Genomic DNA, 22,109 nt, shown 5'->3' with positions numbered 1-22,109 from the left:
AGCAGAAGCCCTGAGACCACACCTGCTCTGACTCCAACTTCCCTGAATATTTAACTCTGTCTTGTCTTTAACAGGGGCCAAGCTGGGCCCTCCCAAGCCGAGCCCCCACCATGAAGGAGGCTGGACAAGCCACCCCTGTCACCGCCCAGGTGTCCCCAGCACGTACCAGGCGGAAGGAGCGCAGCACGGAGAGCCCCTGCACGTTGGCCAGGCCCAGCTCCACCAGGCTCAGGGTGACGATGAAGCTGTCAAAGATGTTCCAGCCCTGCTGGAAATACTCGTAGGGATCCAGAGCAATGAGCTTTAGGACCATCTCTGCCGTGAAGATCCCTGTGAAAACCTGTGGGAAGCAGCACCGTTGACCACTTGTTCATACACCAGGGCTGAGCTGTGGGGTGGGGTGGGCAGCATCCCTCTTTTTTGGAGTATTCCCAAAGCATTTCACCCTGTTAGGGCCAGTCCCAGTTGGGAACAAGCTCCCCAGGTGCTGCCCAGTGGGGTGGTAAAGACAGACTGGGAATACTGGTGACTGATTCCTCTGGAGGGACACCAAGGTGAGTGTTGGCAGCTGAAAATTAAAAATAAAATTTCCTTAGCAAGGAGACACCTTTGGAATGACTGGGAAATCACAGATCCCAGCAATGGGAGCTGGGCTGCTGCTGGGATGCCCCTGTCCCTCCCTGAGCCCTGGGAGAGCTGAGCTGAGTTTTACACATTGTTCCTTTCCTGGAACCACAGCAGCACCCGCAGCATTGTGTCACTGCAGAGAGGACTCAGCCAGGTGACAGTCACCATCCCTGCTGCCATTCCATGGCACAGCACATGCAGAGGGCCTGGTGACAGATGCTGTTGGGACAGGTCTGTCCCTCACAGAACAGGGAGGAGCAGCAGGGAGGCTCCTGCATCCTGAGGGATGTCCACATGTGTCCCCAGCATGGCCACAAACATCTGTTCTGTTCCAGTGATTGTCCCCACGTGTCCCCAGCACGGCCACAAACATCCCCTGTCCTGCTCCAGTATGCCAGGGGATTGTCCCCACATGTCCCCAGCATGGCCACAAACATCCCATCCTGCTCCATTGTCCCAGGGGATTATCCCCATATGTCCCCAGCATGGGCACAAACATCCCCTGTCCTGCTGAAGTGTCCCTGGGGATTGTCCCCATGTGTCCCCATCATGCCACCCCACAAACATCCCCTGTCCTTCCCCTCCCAGCTGGCCCTGTCCTGCACACCCTGGGGTGGCACAGGCAGCTCCCGCCGGACACGGGAGGGGATTTGGGGCAGCCCAGGGGTCTCAGGGGTGTCTCCTCCTCCTGCTCCATCCCCGCCCGGCCCTTCCCCGGCAGATCATCCCCGGATCCGCTCCTGGCTCGGAGGAAGCCCCGGAGCCGCCCGGGCCCGGCCGTGCCTTGAGCCCCGGCCCATTAATCCCCTTGTATTTCCTGAGTGAAACCGGAGACGGTCCCGCCCTCCGGACAGACAGCGGCGTCTGTCATTCCGGGGCTGCGCTCCAGGTGCTGGGGCAGCCCAGGGGATGGGAGCGCTCCCATCCTCAGAGCATTTCCACCCCTGCCAGGGGCTCCGGGCTTGTCCCACCAGCAGCTCCATCCAGCTCAGAGACATTTGTCATAGACATATTTTATAAAAAATCCTTTTGCCAGGATCTTTTCTCCTGAGAAACTGGGAAGCTTCAACTTCAGCTTCTTCATGTTTTACTACTTTAGGATGTGACACAGAGAATTGTTTACCCAGCATGTGAAATTGTTTTTACTTGATGATCAATGACAGCCAGCTGTGTCGAGGCTGTGAGCAGTCACAAGATTTTATTAATTCATTCTTTCTTTACTAACCTTCTGATAAAATCTTTTCTTCTTTTCTTTCAGTATAGTTTTAGTATATAATTTTCTTTTAATAGAATATATATGATAGAATAATAAATCAGTCTTCTTAAACATAAAGTCAAGATTCTCATTTCTTCCCGTGTCCTGTGGTGTTCACAGGGGTCCCAGGATGAGGGAAGAGATGAGAATGTTGACTGCATGTTTCATCAGAAGGCTGATTTATTATTTTATGCTATATATTATATTAAAACTATACTAAAAGAATAGAAGAAATTATTTCATCAGAAGGCTAGCTAAGAATAGAAAAAGAAAGAATGAATAACAAAGGCTCTGTCTCTCTGTCCGAGCCAACTGACTGTGATTGGCCATTAATTAGAAACAACCACATGAGACCAATCACAGATGCACCTGTTGCATTCCACAGCAGCAGATAGCCATTGTTTGCATTTTGTTCCTGAGGCCTCCCAGCTTCTCAGGAGAAAAACTCCTAAGGAAAGGATTTTTCATAAAACATGTCTGTGACACTGAGACACCTACAAACACAACCACATTTAGTGACCTCAAGTGAAGAACCACCACAGACATTTGCCACCAGCTCCAAGCAGGAGCAGCCACTAAATGCATCTATAAATCAGGACAGCCGAGATTTGCACTGGACAAACCCCTGATTATTATTAATTTTACTGCTGCATTGTTGCTTCCTGCTCAGCAGAGACCTGTTTGTTCTCACAGTCTGGAGCACCCTCTGCTCTGCCCCGTGGCCACCCAACCTTTCTGTGGGGACACTGTGGTGTCACCCAGGGCTGTGGTGCACAGGGTGGCTCAGCATGCAGCAGGAGGGGAGCAGGGGATGGTGGATCCCAATCCCATCAGTGCCCTTGGTCCATCCCAGAGCCCAGCCCTGCTCAGGGATGCTGAGGGCAGGGCCCTGGGATGTGTCACACAGCAGCAGGGGGGGATCTGCCCTCTGGGGTGGGGGTTTGAAGGGGGGGATGGAGCTCCCTACCAGGTTCCCCACGCTCAGAACATTCTCAAACTCCTCCGTCATGGGGTAGTGCTCCATGGCCATGAAGAGAGTGTTGAGCACGATGCAGATGGTGATGCCCAGGTCCACAAAGGGGTCCATCACCACCAGCTTGACAAACTCCTTCAGCTTCACCCAGGGAAGGCAGCAGTTCCAGACCAGGAATGTGTGGGCGAATTTGTACCACCAGGGTGGGCATTTCTGGTGAGCTTCTTCCAGCTCTGTGGGTGGGAAAGAAAAAGTGTGGGATTATTTTGTCCTCACCTGGGTGGGCGTGCTGACATTCAGGAGAACTTCTCCTGAGGCCCTGGACCAGTTCTGGATGATCTATGATTTTAATATCATGGAATAGCCTGAGCTGGAGGACACACACAGGGATCATTGATCCAGCTCCAGACCCCCCAACACTCCCACCCTGGGCATCCCTGGCAGCTCTGTCCAAACCCTCCTGGAGCTCTGGGACCATTTCCTGGGGAGCCTCAGCAGTGCCAGCACCTCTGGGGGAAGAACCTTTCCCAATATCCATCCCAAATTCCCCTGGCATGACTCGTTCCCTTATTCCCAGGGAGCAGAGATCAGAGCTGCCCCTTGAGGTCTGACCTCAGGCTCCTCTTCTGCAGCTGAACAAAGCAAGTGACCTCAGCCACTCCTCATGTGGCTCCTCCACATCCTTCATCATCTTCTTAGCCCTCCTCTGGATACTTTTAAAAAGCTTTAGATCCTTTTTGTGTTGTGACACCCAAAAAATACAAGGGCTAAAAGGAGGAGCTTTCCCATGCCCAGGCATGGAGATGATGCAGACCCTCCAAACTGGAGAGGGATGGAAAGGCAGATCAGCCAGGGAACTGTGGATCCAATCCTGCTCCCAGCCCCTGGGCAGGATTTGAGGTGTCTCTGCCACCCTGAGATTGCCAGGACACCCAAGGGGACTGCTCTGGGCTAACCAGGGGGTTTCTTGCCTGTTCTTGGAGGGACAGGGGACATGAACTGTTGAAGCTGACACTGCAGCTCCTGGGAGGCTGCTCAGCAGTTCCCAGTTGGCTCTGGAAACTCCTCTGACCAGCTGCAATCCCATTAATTTGTGTGAGACTTTGGATTATTGCCTCCAGGCATCATCCCAGTGAGCTGGGATGAAAAGTCTGGCTTGAGCATCACTGACCTCATATGGAGACCCAGGGCTGGAGCCATCCCTTGTGTGGGGCTGGGAATTTGGGACAGCCACTGTCACCAACCCAGGCCCTCCAGAACTGCCCCTCACCCAGCAGGACATACCTTCCACAGCGTTGGAGATGACACTGATGGCACTTCCCACCCTCTTCTCCAGCCCTGGCCCATCCTGGTTGCCCACAGTGAGGTGGTTGAGGTCTGGCTTCTCCAGCTCATGGGTGGAGTTGAACTGGGAGGAGAGGAGGGAGGGATGCATGGGTATTCCATGCTCTGAGAGACAGAGCAGGCAGAAAACAGGGAATGGTCTGGAGAGACCTCTGAGTGCAAGGTGGGCATCCCAAAAAGGCTTGTGGGACCCAACCCACGGTGAGGTGGGCACTCAGGGGGGTGGGCACCCTCAGGGATGGCAGGGGCAGGGCTGGCACCTACATCAACCACAGTGTCGGCTCTCTGCAGAGTGATCTTGGGCACCACCTGCCCGTTGCAGTCCTTGGCCTTGTCCTGGTCACTGTTGAGGTCCGAGTCCTGTCCCTTCCCGGCCACGCTGCTGGGCAGGGAATTGCTGCTGGATGAGCGTTCCTGCAACTGCACAACCCTGTCACCCCTGTGCCCGCAGCCATGGGGACATCCCACCATGGCTGGGGGCTCCAGGGGCTGGGAAAATTCCTTCCCTCCCTGGAAGTGGTGGATGGAGAAGGCTTGGAGCAGCCTGGGCTACTGGGAGGTGTCCCATGGCAGAGGGGGCTGGATGAGCTTCCATGTGCCTCCCAACCCAAGCTGTCCTGGATTTCCTTTTCCTTTTCCTTTTCCTTTTCCTTTTCCTTTTCCTTTTCCTTTTCCTTTTCCTTTTCCTTTTCCTTTTCCTTTTCCTTTTCCTTTTCCTTTTCCTTTTCCTTTTCCTTTTCCTTTTCCTTTTCCTTCTCCTTCTCCTTCTCCTTCTCCTTCTCCTTCTCCTTTTCCTTCTCCTTCTCCTTCTCCTTCTCCTTCTCCTTCTCCTTCTCCTTCTCCTTCTCCTTCTCCTTCTCCTTCTCCTTCTCCTTCTCCTTCTCCTCGACCTCCTCCTCCTTTCCTTTTCCCCTTTCCCTACAGCTGCCATACAACAAAATAACAACCCCCAATACCAAACATACCAAATACAACAAACACCATTTTATAACCATTGAAACTACTGACTCCCACTACAATACCGTCTCTAACCACTTCTATGATCACAAATAAAAAAGAATTACAGTTTTACACAAAATTACACAAATTACAGGTTTTCCTTTCCCTTGCACCCCCTGCACTCAGCTCTCCACAGTGAGTTAGGTCTGTTCAGGTTTGGTCAGGGAGAATAATTCCTGAGGACAAAACTTGAGCAAACCTTGGTTCTTCAAGCAGGAAACTTTGCCTTTTGCAATGAGCTCTCATCCAAAATGGCAAAGAAGCAAAATCCTCAAGGCTCTTGCTGAAATGTGACTTCCAGGATTTTTGCACTTGCACTAAATGTTGTATTAACACATTTCCATTGCATGCAAAACATATTTTTTCTTTTTTTTTTTTGTCTTTTTTTTTCTTTTCAACAGTGCTATTAAATTTTGTAGTTTATTACAGCCTCTCGTAGCACTAGGGATGCCGAAATGGAGTGGGAAATTCTCTGTTCTCACATCACATTGCTGAAATCCAGTACATTTTCCACCTTTAATCATGGGATATTAAATATTAATAGCCCCCATTTCTTCTAGGTGCTTTGCCCTCACTCTCAGCTTTATTCCCTCAGTCTTTTTTCCTTTCTCTGTGTGACTCTAAAGGAAGACATCCCTTAACAAGGCCTTTGGGCACTTCCCTGGTGGATTTGCTCAAGAAAGGTGCCTCAGCACCAGCCTGACCCTTGGGCAGGGCTGGCTCAGACCCTTCCTGCCAGGAGCAGCAGCCAGAGAGGAGCAGCCACTTCCCAGGGATGCTGTAGCTCTGGACAGATAAGAGGTCTGGAGAGAGTCAAACATTGGTTTGTGTCTCTCTACTTGTGAGGGAGGTGGTGACCTGCCCTGACAAAAAGATTTCCAGGGATGTCTCCTATGGATGTTGCTGACATGGACCAAAAGGATGGTTAGAGCTGGAAAATGGCTGGGCTGCAGCACCAGAGGCTTTTGGCCATGTTTTTATAGGGATGTTGTACTGAAAAACATTCCCAAGGATGGCAAAGGGGTGAAGGTAAAATCCTGGCACCACAGGGAGACATCTCCTGTCCAGGTTGTGCTTTGGCCAAGCAGGGCTGGAACAGATGATCCTGGAGGTCCCTTCCCACCTGGTGTTCATTGGATCCCAGCATGGTTTGGGTGGGAAAGGGACAGAAAGACCATCAGTTTCCAACCCTCCTGCAATGAGCATGGACACTTCCACCATTCCAGTTTCCTTGGCTGCCACAAGGACACCAGGAGCTCCCTGGTGAGGCTCAGGGTGTCTCCAGCCCTTGGTTGTGCCTCCAAAGCCCAGGGTTTGCTGACACACTGAGCTGAGCTGCCCCATCTTCCCTGAGAGCTCCTTTGTGCCCTGGATACACCGAGCTGGGCTCCTGCCAGCCTTCCTGATGTGCTGCAGGAGATCCTCTGGAGCTTCTGAGGCCTTTTATGTCCCTCACCTCCTCCTCCTCCTCTCAAATATCCCTGTGCTGCCCCCCACTGCTGCCTCCCAGTGCACCCTGGGCTGGGATTTGGATGTGGAATTTTGGTCTTTTCAGCCCTTTTTGTCCCCACCCATGATAGTATCTCAGTTTTCTGATTCAGATGTGATGCCCAAAACAGTTGCTCCATTTTTTCTCTACTTCCTATGGACCAAAGGGAGTTTTTATTCGGATTTTACACCATGCTTGTTGCTGCCTCCATTTCATCTCCCTACCCCAAAGACCTCTCATTTTGGCCTCCACTCTTCCAACTCACCAGCCTTTCCTGCTCCTCTTGCTGCTTCTTCAGCTGTTCCATGAGCTGCTGGAATTCCTCCTCCTTCTGCTGCTCCTCCAGCATGGTGGCATCGTTCTGCTCGGCATAAGCCATGGCCACTACGGCCAGGATGAGGTTGATGAGGTAGAAGGAGCCCAGGAAGATGACCACCACGAAGAAGATCATGTAGGTTTTCCCTGCTGCCCGCAGTGTCTGTGGGGAGAGGTGGCAGGGATGTCACCATGTCACTTTGGTGGCACTCCCCAGACAAGGTGCTGCTACTCCTCATTGTGGTAGGAGGGAAATATTTTGCTCGTCTCTTCTCCAAGGGTTGGTCATTGCCCCTTCCTGCAGGCCCTGGCATTGGGATGGGATTGGTGGGAGGCAGAGAGAAGCTTTGGTTCACAAAGTTCCTGAGGGCTGGGAGTGATGGATGTGGGGCCAATATTCCATCACTGACTTGCTTTGCTCAGCCCTCACCTTCTCAGGGCTCACCTTCAGGACAGCAGGGTCCTTTTCTGATTGTGATCATCTGGGCAAACCTTCAGAGGACAGGGGGAGCCTCAGGTGTAGGATCCCTTTACCTGGCCAGCCTCTGGGCCTGGGGTCAGCTGGGGTTCTGTGTCTCCCTAGAGGACAACTCAAGGTGGGGACAATTGAACCCTCTCTCTCAGCTCGAGCCAGAGGTGCTCTGGACAGTCTTATAAATCCCTGATTTCCCTGCTAGAGCTGGCAGCACTCTGGGAAATACACTGCACTGAAACACAGTGTCTTCCATGTTAGGGAAGCAGTAAATGGGACCATCTCCACCTCCACTGATCCTGGCTGGATCCACTAAACCTCAGAAGGGCCCACAAGGTTCCAGTCAGTGACTTTTCACCTCAGGGGCAGCACAGAGACGAGAGGAAGGCTGTCACAGTGGTGGAGGGGTGGTGCCTACCAGCTGGAAGAGGTTCTCCCAGAAGTCCTGGGTCATGAGGCGGAAGAGGGCCAGGAAGGCCCAGCTGAAGGTGTCGTAGCTGGTGTAGCCATAGTTGGGGTTCCTCCCGGCCTTCATGCACTCGTAGCCCTCAGGGCACTTCCTGCCAGGGGGGCAGCAGGACTGAGACCCTGACAGGGCCCTGCAGCCAAACCCATCCCTGAAAGAGGGGGTGCAGGGAGGGGACCCTCCCCTCAAACCCATCCCTGAGAGAGGGGTTGCAGAGAGGGACCCTCCCCTCAAACCCATCCCTAAGGGAGGGGGTGCAGAGAGGGATCCTCCCCTCCAGGATGGGACAGGTGGGACACCTGGACTGACACCACCTGCCCCTGTGTGAGAGCTGATGCCCCCCAAAGCTGACACAGGCAGGGGGCTCAGACTGAAACCCTCAGACTGCAAGTATACATATTTATTTAAAGTAGGAAAACACATTTTGCTTGGGATTGGGTTGTACACTGAGGTATTTAGGGTTTGGGAGTTTCTTTGGGAGAGGTGTTTTGTTGGGGATTTCTCCCCTTCCCTTCCCTTCCCTTCCCTTCCCTTCCCTTCCCTTCCCTTCCCTTCCCTTCCCTTCCCTTCCCTTCCCTTCCCTTCCCTTCCCTTCCCTTCCCTTCCCTTCCCTTCCCTTCCCTTCCCTTCCTTCCCTTCCCTTCCCTTCCCTTCCCTTCCCTTCCCTTCCCTTCCCTTCCCTTCCCTTCCCTTCCCTTCCCTTCCCTTCCCTTCCCTTCCCTTCCTTCCCTTCCCTTCCTTCTTTCTCTTTAACTGATAATAAAATAAGTTTCCCTGTCACACACACAAAAAATTGATTACAGTGAATTAAGGCAAAAAATTAATTAAAATACATTAATCTCATCCCATTACTACTAATAGATATGTACTATTTCATTTTAAATAATATAAATTTGGGGTGCCCTCCTAGGGGTGCATAGGGAGGGGGTCTCACCCACCCAGCATCACTGCTGTTCCCGCAGAGCAAGGCATCCAGGGCTCCCTCCAGGAAGTAGTAATTGGCTTTGCAGGTGGGGAAAGAGCAAGGAATAAAAATGAATTGATGAATAAATAAATAAATAAGCACAAACATTGATTTTCAAACTCTTGGGTGCAACTTGCTGTCAGGGAAATTCCTTGAATCCCAGGGGAATTTGTTGACTCCCAGTGTCAGGCAGGTGGTGGTTATCTACTCTCTGTTGACTTTGTTGCTGGTCTTGGCTCTGTCTCAGGGAGTTCCTGGGATTGTTTCATCAATCCAGCCAGATCTCTCCCAAGCCTGGAAACCCTTCTGGATCTGGCCAGGGCCAGGCCACCTGGAGAATGGGTTAACAGGAGGTCCAAGGATCAGGGCTGGGCTGTTTTCCTGGCAAATTGGGGCATTGGCAGGAAGCACCAAGCATGGGGCATGGCAGGAGTCCCAGGAAAACCTGGGGAAATGCTCCTGCTCCATGGCTGCAGCTCCTCCTGCTGCTCCCATTGCTGGTGAGGACTCCAGGGGTCCTTAGAGCTCTTCCTGAGGGCTCCACAGGAGCTGCCAAGCAGGGACACCACAGTGACCTGCCCAGGCACACAGGAGCACCTGTAGACACCCACACCTGGATGTGGCAGAGGGCAGCTGGGGACATCACTCAGCACAGCCCTCCCAGCATTTTGGGCCTTTCTGGGTCCTCCCTGGCCCTGCCTGCCTTCTTGCCATGGGGCTTCTCTTTATCCTGTGAGGGCTCAGGAGGAAATACCCTGTTTGTGCAATTCCAGGTTTTTGGGCTGGCCCCTGGAGCTGCTCTGCTGCATTCGTGGCCTTGGGCAGCTCCTCTTTGCTTGGAGCTCATCATGGATGAAAGATCCAAGATCCTATGGATGGAACTTGTCCCCTACCAAAACCTGCCTGTGATGAATGCTGGAGCTGATTGTTGGGCCAAGTAGCTCAGCTGAGACCCAGCCCAGCCTTCTGAGCTCTGCTCAGTGTCCTGAATGAGATGTGGGGCATCCCTGTGGGGCACCCTGCAACTCTACCAGGCAGATTTGCTAGATTTTTACATTCTTGTGGAGTTTAAAATCACAAAACTGAAAAACAAGCAAAAACCCCACCACACTTCAGGGAAAATTTTCAAAGAAGGGGTAGGAAAGGAGAAAGCTAGATCTTCCTGAGGAGCTGTGCTGGTCCTACCCCTCCTTCCCTCTCTCCCTTCCTGCCCTCCTGAGGCTTTTGTGGTGTTGCATAAAGGGTTCATAGTGAAAAGTGGCTTCAGAATGTCATTCTTGCACCTTTTCCTCTGGTTTTCCAGTGTTTTTCCTCTGGTTTTCCAGAGGAGCATGTGGAACTTTGGGTTCCTCAAGGGTTTGGTCTCCCTGCTGTAACCCCCCCGATGGCACATTGGCCCTGACCACCAAGTGAGAGGTGGACACTCTGGTCCATCCCAACCTTGCTGTTGTGAAACCTTCCTGGAAGAGCTCAGCGTGCCCAAGCAGGCCTCACTGTCCTGTCCAGGGGGATTTGTTCCCATCTGTCCCTTTGTGAGGGTGCACAGCCTGGGCAGGGAGGTCCCTGTGAGCAAACCTTGGTGTGGCCAGGAGGAGCAGGAAACTGAGAAGCAAACCAGGGTGGAGGTCAGAGGAGAAGGGGTGCAGGAGCTTTACCTTCATCACTGATGTAGGCCTCAAAGTCAAAGGTGCTCCCGGTGAAGTTCCCAGTGAAGTTCCCAGTGAAATTCCCGGTGAAGTTCCCAGTGAAGTCGTCCATGAAGTCGTAGAAGGTGGAGTTGGCCGAGGTGTCGTTGTCCAGCCCCAGGTCCTGCAGGAAGGTGCTGTTGGGGGGAGGCCAGCGTACGCACTTCTGCCGCAGGTTGCCCATGAAGAGCTGCAGGCCGATGAGGGCGAAGACGCTCAGGCAGAAAACCGTGAGGATCATCACGTCCGAGAGCTTCTTCACCGACTGGATCAGGGCCCCCACGATGGTCTTCAGCCCTGGGGGAGGCGTCACCACTGAGCTGGCTGCTCCTTGGTTAATTGTGATGTCCCCAGAGGGTGCTGGCTGCCACCCATGAGTGAGGCCCAGCTCTGTGCTCACATCACAGCCCAGCTCTGTGCCCACACACAGCTGTCACCCTTGGGTTGGTGCTGGTGACTTCCCCATCCCAGCCTTGGCATATCCAAATCAACACCTATCTGAGCCTGGCAGCCATCATTTCCTTTGCATTTTTTTTTTCCCTAAATCTGGCATTTTTTTGTACCAAACCACTGGAGTGAAGCACTTCAGGGTGGGGCATGGAGAAGCTCTTTGCTGGCCCAGCTCTTTGATGCTGTACACCTCTCCCAGCTCCAGAAAAGTCTCTGTGGCCTAACTGCTGTCCCTGGGTGTGACAGACATCTTTTATGAAAAATCCTTTCCTTAGGATTTTTCCTCCTGAGAAGCTGAGAGGCCTCAGGAACAAAATGTAAACAATGGTTATCTGCTGCTGTGCAATGCAACAGGTGCATCTGTGATTGGGCTCATGTGGTTGTTTCTAATTAATGGCCAGTCACAGTGAGCTGGCTCGAACTGTCTGTCCGAGACACAAGCCTTTGTTATCATTCCTTCTTTATCTATTCTAAGCTAGCCTTCTGATGAAATCCTTTCTTCTATTCTTTTAGTATAATATATATCATAAAAGCCTTCTGAAACATGGAGTCAGATCCTCATCTCTTCCCCCATCCTTGGACCCCTGTGAACACAGTCACATCTGGGTGGTTGAGAGCCCTGCCAGGCTTCTCATCCTGATCCCTTCAAGCTGGCAAATCCCTGGTGTGCCCCAGTGAAGGTGACAAAGTGACACCTGCACTGGATTAACTCATGTCTCCCCACACCATCACTGATCCTTCCCCAAGGAGGCTCATCCATAGATCCTCAGTGGGGTTTTTCCATAGAGGATGGAGTTCCTGCCAGCCAAGGTCTACATGGATGGTGGGCAATGCTGGGACATCCCAATGCTCATCTTTAGAGCTTCTTTGAGCCCAGAGCTTTCTCATGTGGAGAAATTCTCCAAGGAAATGACTTTTAGCCCTGCCCTCCTGCCAGGTCATCACTCCCCAAACTATTTAAGTAAATTCCTGTTCTCCAAGGGCCTGACCAAGGTCAGATGTTCCAAACCAGCTTATTTTTGCCACTGCTATTTCTGCAGAGCCCTTGGGGATGTCATTCCAGAAAGAAGCAGCAGTTTACATTTTGCTCAATGCAATTTTTAGCCTTTTTGATGAAGGAAAAAAACATTCAAATGTGAACCCCCACAATCTGGAGCCTGCAGGGACACCACAAGCATTTATTCATCACAAGGAATTTTCATTTTCAGTTCAATCTCACACTTCAGATTTCTGTGCTTGTGCCAGGTGTTGAAATGATATCAAATTCGGAAATCAGCAATCAGAGGGATTTGATAAGGTGCTCCTCATATGAGTCTGGGTGTTTGGGGTGATGTTAAACCAATACCTGTTAAATATCTCAGCCTCAGCACCAGACAGCCAACAATGGCCACAAAACTGAGTCCACAGCTTCAAAAATGGAGAGATTTGGTTTATCAAACCCATAAATCCACTGGGAGCACAAATTCCCTTAATCCAACTCCAAGGAGCCCTAAAAACATTGCATCTGCCTCTTCAGGGGCTGCCAAACAACCTGATGAGTGTAGCTGATTTTAAGATGGAAAATCAACAGGACCTGGCCCAAAAGCCAAATTATGTGGAAAATTTATGGAATACCTAATTTCCTCTGTTTTCCCTTGGAGCTGCCCAAAGAAGCAGGAATTGCTGGAACAGTGGGAACACCTGAGCTCAGGGGAAGGCACAGGGGGAGGCCCCAAGTCCCACCTGGTATCACCGTGATGGTTTTCAAGGCACGGAGGACACGGAAGGTCCTGAGAGCAGAGATGTTCCCCAGGTCCACGAACTCGGTGATGTAGCTGTGGGACAGGAGAGGGAGGAGCTGCAGGGGCTCTGCCCAGAGCACTCCTTGTTCCTCCCCATCCCGCAGGACTCACGCCATGGAGATGACCATGAAGTCCAGCCAGTTCCACGGGTCACGCAGGAATGTGAAGTCGTCGATGCAGAAGCCTCTGGACAGGATCTTGATGAGAGACTCAAAGGTGTAGATCCCAGTGAAGGCGTATCTGAAACGGGACTGGTCACCTGGGACACACTTGCCCAGGTCCAAGGTTTGCCCAGCCTTCCCAGGGGGAATGTCTTGAGGAGCTGACTCTGGGGGCTGATGGGTTTTTGGGGTGCTTCAGCACTGGGAGAGGTTTTCTCCTCTGTTGTTCTGTGATTTCAGGGTTTACCTCAGAACCTCAGGTGCCTCCCCTGATAATTCCCTCCCAGGTGTGTCAGTCACCTCTCCTTTCCCCTCCCAGCACTGTCTGTCAGTCCTGGCATTCCAGAAGGGCATCCAGGGACTGGCAGATTCAAAGGATGCCCTCTGCCCCTGGGAGGCATTGGGCCATCCAGGTGTCCTTTGTCCCTTTGTCCCTCCCCTCCTGTCCCTGGTTGGTGGCTCCCTACCCCTGCCCTGCCCCTCTTCCCGTGGTTCAAAGGAACAGCAACCATGGGCTCAGGGAGTTCTGTTGGAGCTGATGCTGCATTCAGAGGCCTGTGGGCCAAAATAAAGCTCTGGATCCAAACCCTCCATCAGAACTGACTCCTTTCCTTCACCATCACCTTAAAGCTTCTCTGCCAGAGGGAAACCTGAGGAGCAGACCCTGTTATGGGGGGAAGCTCCATCCCAGCACCACCAGAGCTTCTGCAGGCCTGCACTTGTCCCCATGGGCCCAGCTGCAGCACCCAGCCAGCCAAAAGTGTCTGTGGGGTGAAACACCACACACCCAGCTGGTCAAAAGTGTCTCTGGGGTGATCCAGACAGCCAAAAGTGTCCCTGGGGTGAAACACCACAGTTGCTGCTATTTGGTTCAGCAGCAGGGCCAGACAAGCCAAGGCACATCCCGTCCGGCTATACTGGTAAATATTCTAATACTCCTCACCTTGTAAGGTGGGTTAGGACATCTCGAGGTACCAACCCCTCTGGTGACCATTCTGCATCACCTCTGTCCCTGCTGATGTCCCACCACTCCTATTCTCCTTGATGAGGCCTGACTGTGCAGAACCACAGCAGAAAATGCTGGATTTCCCCTCTCCCCTGGGTTGTCCATGGTCCCTGGACAGGTGGATCAGCTCAGCCTCTCCAGACTGACAGTGTTGACCCAGCCCAGCCCAACCTGCTCTTCAGGTCTCTCCAGACACGGAGATCCCACCAGAATTTGGACAGCTCTGAAACATTCTTACTCTTCAATGCCCTATGGAGAGTGTGGACATCCCTTCTGAGGTCCACCAGCACCTCCCAGTGACACCTCCCCTGTACTGACGGATGTCTGGATCCCCATCCCCTCTCTCAGCCTTGGTCTTGTCCCCCCTGAGGGACATTGCCAGGCTGGGCTGTCCCCGTGGCCAGGGGAGGTCTCAGGACTCACTCCACGTTCTTGGACCACGGCGGGGGGTTGCTCATCGTCATAAACACGCAGTTGGTTAAAATGGTGATCATGATGAACATGCTGAATAATTTAAAACCTGGTCAAGGACAAATGCTCTGATGGTGCCTGGATCCCACTCCCCATGGTCAGGAAATGAAGAGTCCCTGTTCCTCTTGTCCTGGCTGCCACCTTGGTCCCTCACCCTGCCCTGCTCCTCCTGCTACACTCCTGCCTCAGTCCTGTGCTCACACTTCCTTCCCTCTTTTCCTCTTTGCGGCTGTGCATGGTCCCAGCCCCTTTCCTTCCTTTCTGCTCTTTTCCTTCCTTCCCAATTCTGTGGTGCTGGCCCTTCCTCCCTTTCTGTCCCCTGTGCTCCTTCCTTTCCATCACCTTTGGATCCAGCTTTCCCTTCCCTTCATAGTCTCTCCAGACTTCAAAAACCTTCATCTCTTTCTAGAAAGCTCTAACTCTTAGGCTTAGCCCCCTCTGCTGCAAAACCTCCCTCTTTTCCTCCTCCTTCATGGCCATGAACCCCCACTTCCTCCAGAGTTCTGCTGGGATCATTTCCACCCACCCTGCAATGCCTCTTGTGCTCTTGGGCTCCTTTCCTGCCTTTCTCTCTCTGTCCTGGTTCCTCTGCTTTCCTCTCCCAAAGCCTCCTTGGAGCTCCCCTGCTCACCCCCTTCCTAGTGGGACCAGATCTGACCCATGAACATTTCCCTTCCTTTCCAAGTCTCCCCAGACCTCAAAACTCTTCATCCTCTCCCTAGGAAGTTTCACCCCTTGGGCTTCTTCCCTTCTCCATCCAAACTGATTCCTCCCTTCTCCAACCAGAATAAGGTTTTGGTGCCTCCAAGGTGCCCATCAAGGACCTGCTCCTTGGGGTAAAGCTCTGGGCAGCAGGTCCTGCCTGTGCTGGGGGCCCAGGAGGTTTCCACACCACCCCACCATTAACCCCTTCACTTGCCCCTCTCCTGGGGCTGTTTGGGCTCTGAACACCAGGGTTTGACCAAGACCAAGGATATGAATGGATGAGGACTTTGATGGCTCCTCTGCGGATGGGGTTGAAGGGCCCCAGCATGTAGAGGGCAGGGGTGGCCGAGAAGCGAAAGATGGATTTGCCCTTGTTGAGGACTATGAATGTCTGTGAAGAAAAGAGGGAAGGGAGGGGTTAATTCTTCTACACCCCCCAAACACCACAGACCAAGGGCTGCCCTCAGTGGGGAGATCCCTCTGCCTGTTTGGAGTTCCAAAGGCTTGGAGATGCTCTCTGCTTTGGAAGAGATGCAGCCACAGCAGTCTGGGGTGGTGGATTGTGAAACAGCACACAGGGAATATTTCTCTGTCTGCTCTGGGGTGCCCTGACACCCAGGGGAGCACTGACTTTGACCCTCATTCATGGCGAGAGTTTCCTAGATTCCAGAATAGACTAGAATCCCCAACAGTGTGAAATAGATTATAGAGAGTAGTGTAGGTGTAAACACTTGGTGAGAAATTGAGGTTTTGGGATTTTTAGTGTGTTGTGGATGGAAGCAAGATGGAGGGCACAGGGTGTCATCCTGGGTTTCTTCTTCATGCTTCTTCTTCTTGGGTTTGGGTGGCATTTTGTAATTGGGCAGAAAAGTCTGCATTGGGATCAGTTATTGGGTTAAGAGAGAAAATAATCCAGGTGTCAGTTCTTAATTGGATAGTTTAGCCTTATAAGATCTTGTACCAAGAGATTGTTGGCCATTTTGTGCCTTGCTGCAGAACTCATGGTTGTGAGACTGTTTTACTGATAAGAAATTATAAACATCTGAGTCCAAAGATGAACTACCATCTCAAGTGCCTTCAATCCAGACCCAGAGAAACCGATAGTGGATCACCAAGATGGGCTGAGGTAAGCACAGGAGGTCCCTGCTTGGGTCTTTTGCTTGGGACTTACCCCTAAGGCCAAGTCTATGAGACAGAGTAGAAATTCTCCAGAGTAGAAATCCATTTTGATTTAGGTGAAATGTACATCTTTGAGTCTGTGGTTAGAAAACATAGCTATGTAGCCTGACTGCAAAGACTAAGCTCAAAGAAACTAATTCAATGAAAGACAGAGATAAAGGAGGAGACACAGAGCGATAAAAAGAGACAAAGAGACTGCCGTGAGAGCCGGTCAACCTGACCTAGGAATTCTTTCTGATAAAGAACAACTAGCGGCAAATGTCACGCAAAATTTGTAAAAATGGATATGTATGAACCTATGGTGAAATTGTATGCGTATGGATTTGAGAAGAAGATAAAAAGGGACCTGAAATTCTCAGAAGTACGCATGTCTTTTAAGGAGAGTAATCTCCACATGTGTCCAGCGCTTGTAATAATAAACATAATAATAAACATACTGGCTTTACAACTTTTACAGAGTTGTGGAGTTTTTAGCTATCTCCACAAAACACCTACCACGGGCAAAGCTCCACCACCCTCACCTTCTTGTCCTTGTAGAAAGGGTCCAGGTCCTCCAGCGGGGTCCCGATGAGCTCCGCGGGTGGGTCGCCATAGATGAGGGGCAAGTTCTTGCCGGCTTCCAGGTCACTGCTGGGCTTGATCTCTTCCTCCTCGGGCATCTCCACCTGCTGCCTCTTTATGCGGAGCGCCTCGGCCTCAGCCATGCGCTGCTCGATGGCGGCCAGCGAGGCGGGCGTGAAGGGGCGCAGGTTCTCGGGGCCCGGGATGTGCGGCAGGCCGGCCATGCTCGCATTCTGCTCCCGGGCCCGCCGCGCCCGGCCTGCGGGGACAAGGGGCTGCTGCACCACCTGGGGATGTCTCGGGAAGGGGGTTTGGGGACATGTCAGGGGGGTTTGGGGGCATCTCAGGGGGGTTTGGGGACATCTCGGGGGAGTTTAGGGTTTGGGAACACCAGCTGGGGGCATCTCTGGGGCAGTTGGTGGCAGAATCTCATTGGGGTTTTAGGAACACCAGCTGGGGACATCTCAGGGGTGTTTGGTGGCATCTCAGGGGTGTTTGGGGTTTAGGAACACCACCTAGGGACATCTCTGGGGCAGTTGGTGGCAGGATCTCATTGGGGTTTTAGGAACACCAGCTGGGGACATCTCAGGGGTGTTTGGTGGCATCTTGGGGATGTTTGGAGTTTTAGGAACACCACCTGGGGACATCTCACGAGTGTTTGGGGGCATCTCAGGGGTGTTTGGGGTTTTAGGAACACCACCTAGAGACATCTCTGGGGCAGTTGGTGACAGGATCTCAGCGGGGTTTTAGGAACACCAGCTGGGGACATCTGGGGGGTGTTTGTTGACACGTTCTCAGCGAGGTTTTATCAAATGCTTTTATGGCAGAAATGTTGAGCTCGTAGGGAAGGTTATTGTGCATGGATCACAGAGCACCCAAGGTGTTCCTTCTCTCCCCAGACCCTCATTCCCATCTGAAGCTGGGAAGCCTCAGGCCAGAGGAGGCCCAGGGGGACCTTTTGGTTCTCCACAAGACCCTGAGCAGTGACAGGACAGGGGGACACAACCTTAAGCTGCACCAGGGGAAGTTTATGCTGGACATCAGGAGAAATGTTTTCCCAGAAAAATGGGGCACTGGAAGGGGCTGCCAGGGGAGGTGGTGGAGTCACCATCCCTGGAGGTGCTTGAGGAAAGCCTGGATGTGGCACTGAGTGGTGACAAGGTGGTGTTGGGTCATGTATTGAACTTGAAGACCTCAAAGGTCTTTTCCAACCTCATTAATTCTGTGATTCTGTGATTCTCTGATTCTCTGATTCTGTGATTCTCTGATTTTTGATTCTGTGATTCCACCTCCAGTCAGGAGGCACCATGAGGCTGGGATACCTGGTGTCCCTGTCACCACCTGGCAGTGCCAGACACAGTTTCACACCCCAAACATGGTGTTTCAACACATCCAAACACCTTGGAAAGCAGCAGCCCTGCTCCAGCTGCCTCCCCTTGGCACAGCATCAACAGTTTTGCTCCTGCAAGGGGCCCGTGGTGCCTCCAACAGGAGGTGCCTCAGCCACAGGAGCTGGGTCCTGCAGGGCTGTGGCCCTGGCACAGCTCCCAGGCATGGGAACCATGAGGAACCTGCCCTGCTGAGTGGCTCTGCTCCCAGGAAGGGTTAAAGACTTCTCCTGAGCCAAAAATCGAAGCAGTAAAGGCACTTTGGATGTTACAGGGATCAGGATGGCTTCCCAGAAGGAATAGGGTGGGTGCGTTAGGGGAGGTAAGGATGATCTGCTGCTTAAAAGGAGTTGGAGAGAGGGAAGTGTGGAGGGGAGGGGTGGCTGCACCTGGGGGAAGAGACTGACATGCCCTGGGGGAGGTGGAGATGCTGGCAGAGGCTCCCCCAACACCACAGAGCTTCTTGTGCTTTGATAGTGTCCCATAACTCCAGATTGTGCGGGATATGGGCCCAACATCCCATAAAACTCAACCCTGCTTCTCATGGACACTGGGATAGCAGCACCTCTGTGCCTCACCCTCCCAAACCAAGTATCTCAAACTCACTCACAAACCCAAACTTTCTGCTGAAGCACCTGCCCCCAAAAGCCTTCAGGATAAACAATCCCCAGAGCCCTGCTGTTCTCAGAGCTGGAAATCCTCAGCCCTTTGGTGTCACAGACATCTTTTATGAAAAATAATTTTCTTAGAATTTTTCCTCCTGAGAAGCTGAAAAGTCTCAGGAACAAAATGTAAACATTGATTATCTGCTGCTGAGGAATGCAACAGGTGCATCTGTGATTGGTCTCGTGTAGTTGTTTCTAATTAATGGCCAATCACAGCCCAGCTGGCTCGGAGCCACAACCCTTTGCTATTCATTCTTTCCTTCTCTATTCTTAGCTAGTCTTCTGATGAAATCCTTTCTTCTATTCTTTTAATATAATTTTAATAAAATATATATAATAAAATATATATAATAAAATAATAAATCAGCCTTCTGAAACATGGAGTCAGATGCTTGTCTCTTCCCTCATCCTCAGACCCCTGTGAACACTGTCACACTTTGGGATTAGGGAGAACTGGACATTTACAGCCCTGATGGGAAAAGAGACTGTAAGTGGAGCTGAGAAGGGGCTGAGCCTGGAGCAAAGGAGGCTCAGGGGGCCCTTGTGGCTCTGCACAGCTCCTGACAGGAGGGTACAGCCGGGGGGACAGGGACAGAGGAGAGGGAACGGCCTCAGGCTGGGCCAGGGCAGGTTTAATTTGGGCGTTGGGAAAATTTCTTCATAGAAAATTGGCCAGACTTTGGAAAAGTCTGCCCAGGGCAGGGCTGGAGTCTCTGTCCCTGGAGGGGTTTAAAAGCCCTGTGGATGTGGCACTTGGGGACAGGGGACAGTGGTGGGGGAGCAGTTGGGCTTGATGCTCTCTGAGGGCTTTTCCAGCCTGAAAACCCGATTTTCGGACTCCATCTGATTTAGGGAGAGCTCTGTCCTTGCTGCGTGGGGTTATTTAATGGCACAAACAAATCACATCACTGCAAATGGAGTCTGGTCCCAGTCCAGCTTGTGGCCCCAGCTGGCCCCACATGGGTGGGGGGATGGACCCCAGAGGTGTGATCCCATCAAAGCAAACAAAAAGGGAATTTTGGGTCCCAGGTGTCTCTGAGAGGGGACAGTGCCTGGGCAGGGGACAGAGGTGCCGCCAGTGCTGCTTCTCATGGAATTGCTCAGGACATACACCCAGCTCCTGCTCCACTGGAGCAGCTCTGGAACCTTCCCCTTGATAACAGGGAGCTCAAAAATGCCGAGAAGCACAGGGCTGTGCTGAGTTTATCACCCTAAATCCCAGGAGGAATGTTCTGGTGCAGGGGATCACAGAACAGCTCAGCTGGTAATGGATCCATCGGGGTCATCAGAGGGAGTAGCACCCAGGCTCCAGCAGGACCCACAGGGCCCATGGGGGCACCTTCACAGAATTCTCAGAATCACAGAATTCAAAGAGTCACAGAATTACAGAATCACAAAAGCACAGAATTTACAGAATCACAGAATTTACAGAATCACAGAATTCACAGAACAGGGTTGGAAGAGACCTTTAAGATAATCAAATCCAACCCAGCCCCAACACCTCAACTCAACCCTGGCACCCAGTGCCATATCCAGGCTTTGTTAAACACATCCAAGGATGGTGACTCCACCACCTCCCTGGGAATTCCCAAAATTTCTCCAAATTCACAGAATTCACAGAATCACTGGGCTGGAAGAGACCTTCAAGATCATCAAATCCAGCCCAGCCCCAACACCTCAACTCAGCCAGTGCCACATCCAGGCTTTGTTAAACACACCCAGGGATGGTGACTCCACCACCTCCCTGGGCAGCCATTCCAGAACTTTATCACCCTTTCTGTAAAACACTTTTTCCTCATATCCAGCCCATATTTCCCTTGGTGCACCTTGTTACTCGACACAGCCTCAGTTTCCCTGGCAATGGGCATTGGCAGAGCTGTCAGGAGCAGGGGCTGTGCCATTGCTGTCCCCGCTCATGCCGGGGCTGCTGCCCGGGTGCTGCCACCGCGGTGCCCAGCGCTGTCCCCGCTGCCGGAGGTGGCTCTGCCTCCAGCTGCCACCAGCGATCAGCGCCGGGCTCAGGTTTCTACAGCCCCATGACTCTGCTCATTCCTGTCCCGGGGAGCCGCTGCGAGCAGCCACAGCTCTGCTCCTGCCCCTGTCCCCTCTCCTGCCCCGGTCCCCTCTCCTGCCCATGGTCGCTCTCCTGTCCCTGTCCCTCTCCTACCCCTGTCCCTCTCCTGTCTCTGTCCCCTCCCCTGTTCCCTCTCCCGGTCCCTGTTCCCTCTCCTCCCCCTGTTCCCTCTCCCTGCCCCTCTCCTGCCCAGGTCCCCTCTCCCTGCTCCTGTCCCTTCTCCCTGTCCCCATCCCCTCTCCCACTCCTGTCCCCTCTCCTGCCTGTATCCCCTCTCCTACCCCTGTCTCATCTCCTGTCCGTGTCCCCTCTCCTGCCCATGTCCCCTCTCCCTGCCTGTGTCCCCTCTCCTGCCCATGTCCCCTCTCCCTGCCTGTGTCCCCTCTCCTGTATCTGTCCCCTCTCCCTGTCCCCATCACCTCTCCTGCCCCTGTCCCCTCTCCTGTCCTTGTGCTGGACCCCCCGAGCCCCTCCCCGGCCATGGAGCAGCACCAGGAGCGGGCTGGGAGATGCTGGGGCAGGGCAACAGATGAGATTACACTGGGGGGCTCAAAGGAGGTGTTACCCCTGGCATGGGAATTCTTTGTGGCTTTTCAGGATCTTTTGCAGCTCCTGGTGCTGCTCTGAGCCCTTTGGGGCCACTCAGAAGGGATGGGGTGTCCCCAGGGAGCAGGAGCAGGGCTGATCCTGTGTCCAAATCCCACACAGCACAGGGGAGAACCCACCAGCATCTCTGGTGGCCTCCCAGCCTCGGAAACAAAGCCAGACCAAACTCCTTGTGCTGCCACAGGTAAAGTCAGTGACAAATCTGGCACAAGTCACCCACGAGGTCCCTCTCCACCACCGGAGTCCTCCAAGAGTCCCTGATTAAGGAAGATCCCTGCCCCTCATCTTTCCTGCTGGGCAATCAATCCCTTTAAAATGTCTCTACAGAACACTGATGTATTTGCTTTTTAAATTTTGGCCACCCAGCTGAGATGAATGGCTCCTTTTTGCTGTGACACTGTGGCACAGAGAGCAACAGAGAACTTTCCTAGGGAAAGGCTGTGAGAAGATCAGAGAAAAGAATGATAAATTAT

At 52.6% G+C, this 22,109-nt stretch overlaps 1 protein-coding gene across 1 annotated transcript in view; it reads right to left on the bottom strand.

The window, feature by feature from the left end:
* The window catches only part of SCN4A (sodium voltage-gated channel alpha subunit 4), a 39,780-nt gene extending 22,653 nt beyond the window's left edge, over positions 1 to 17,127 (bottom strand). The window contains exons 1-13 of the mRNA XM_064733353.1: positions 16,864 to 17,127; positions 15,436 to 15,554; positions 14,411 to 14,500; positions 12,932 to 13,060; positions 12,762 to 12,853; positions 10,560 to 10,886; positions 8,879 to 8,942; positions 7,893 to 8,034; positions 6,953 to 7,165; positions 4,464 to 4,619; positions 4,140 to 4,263; positions 2,850 to 3,088; positions 167 to 340 (exon numbers count right to left, since the gene is read on the bottom strand). Of these exons, the coding sequence (XP_064589423.1) occupies positions 167 to 340; positions 2,850 to 3,088; positions 4,140 to 4,263; positions 4,464 to 4,619; positions 6,953 to 7,165; positions 7,893 to 8,034; positions 8,879 to 8,942; positions 10,560 to 10,886; positions 12,762 to 12,853; positions 12,932 to 13,060; positions 14,411 to 14,500; positions 15,436 to 15,554; positions 16,864 to 17,127 (2,133 nt within the window). The remainder of the gene's footprint in view (positions 1 to 166; positions 341 to 2,849; positions 3,089 to 4,139; positions 4,264 to 4,463; positions 4,620 to 6,952; positions 7,166 to 7,892; positions 8,035 to 8,878; positions 8,943 to 10,559; positions 10,887 to 12,761; positions 12,854 to 12,931; positions 13,061 to 14,410; positions 14,501 to 15,435; positions 15,555 to 16,863) is intronic.
* Positions 17,128 to 22,109: the final 4,982 nt, after the last annotated feature.

The sequence above is a fragment of the Zonotrichia leucophrys genome, chromosome 27 (assembly GCF_028769735.1).
Source record: "Zonotrichia leucophrys gambelii isolate GWCS_2022_RI chromosome 27, RI_Zleu_2.0, whole genome shotgun sequence".
Taxonomy (NCBI): Eukaryota; Metazoa; Chordata; class Aves; order Passeriformes; family Passerellidae; genus Zonotrichia; species Zonotrichia leucophrys.
This window is presented reverse-complemented; position numbering and strand designations above follow the sequence as displayed.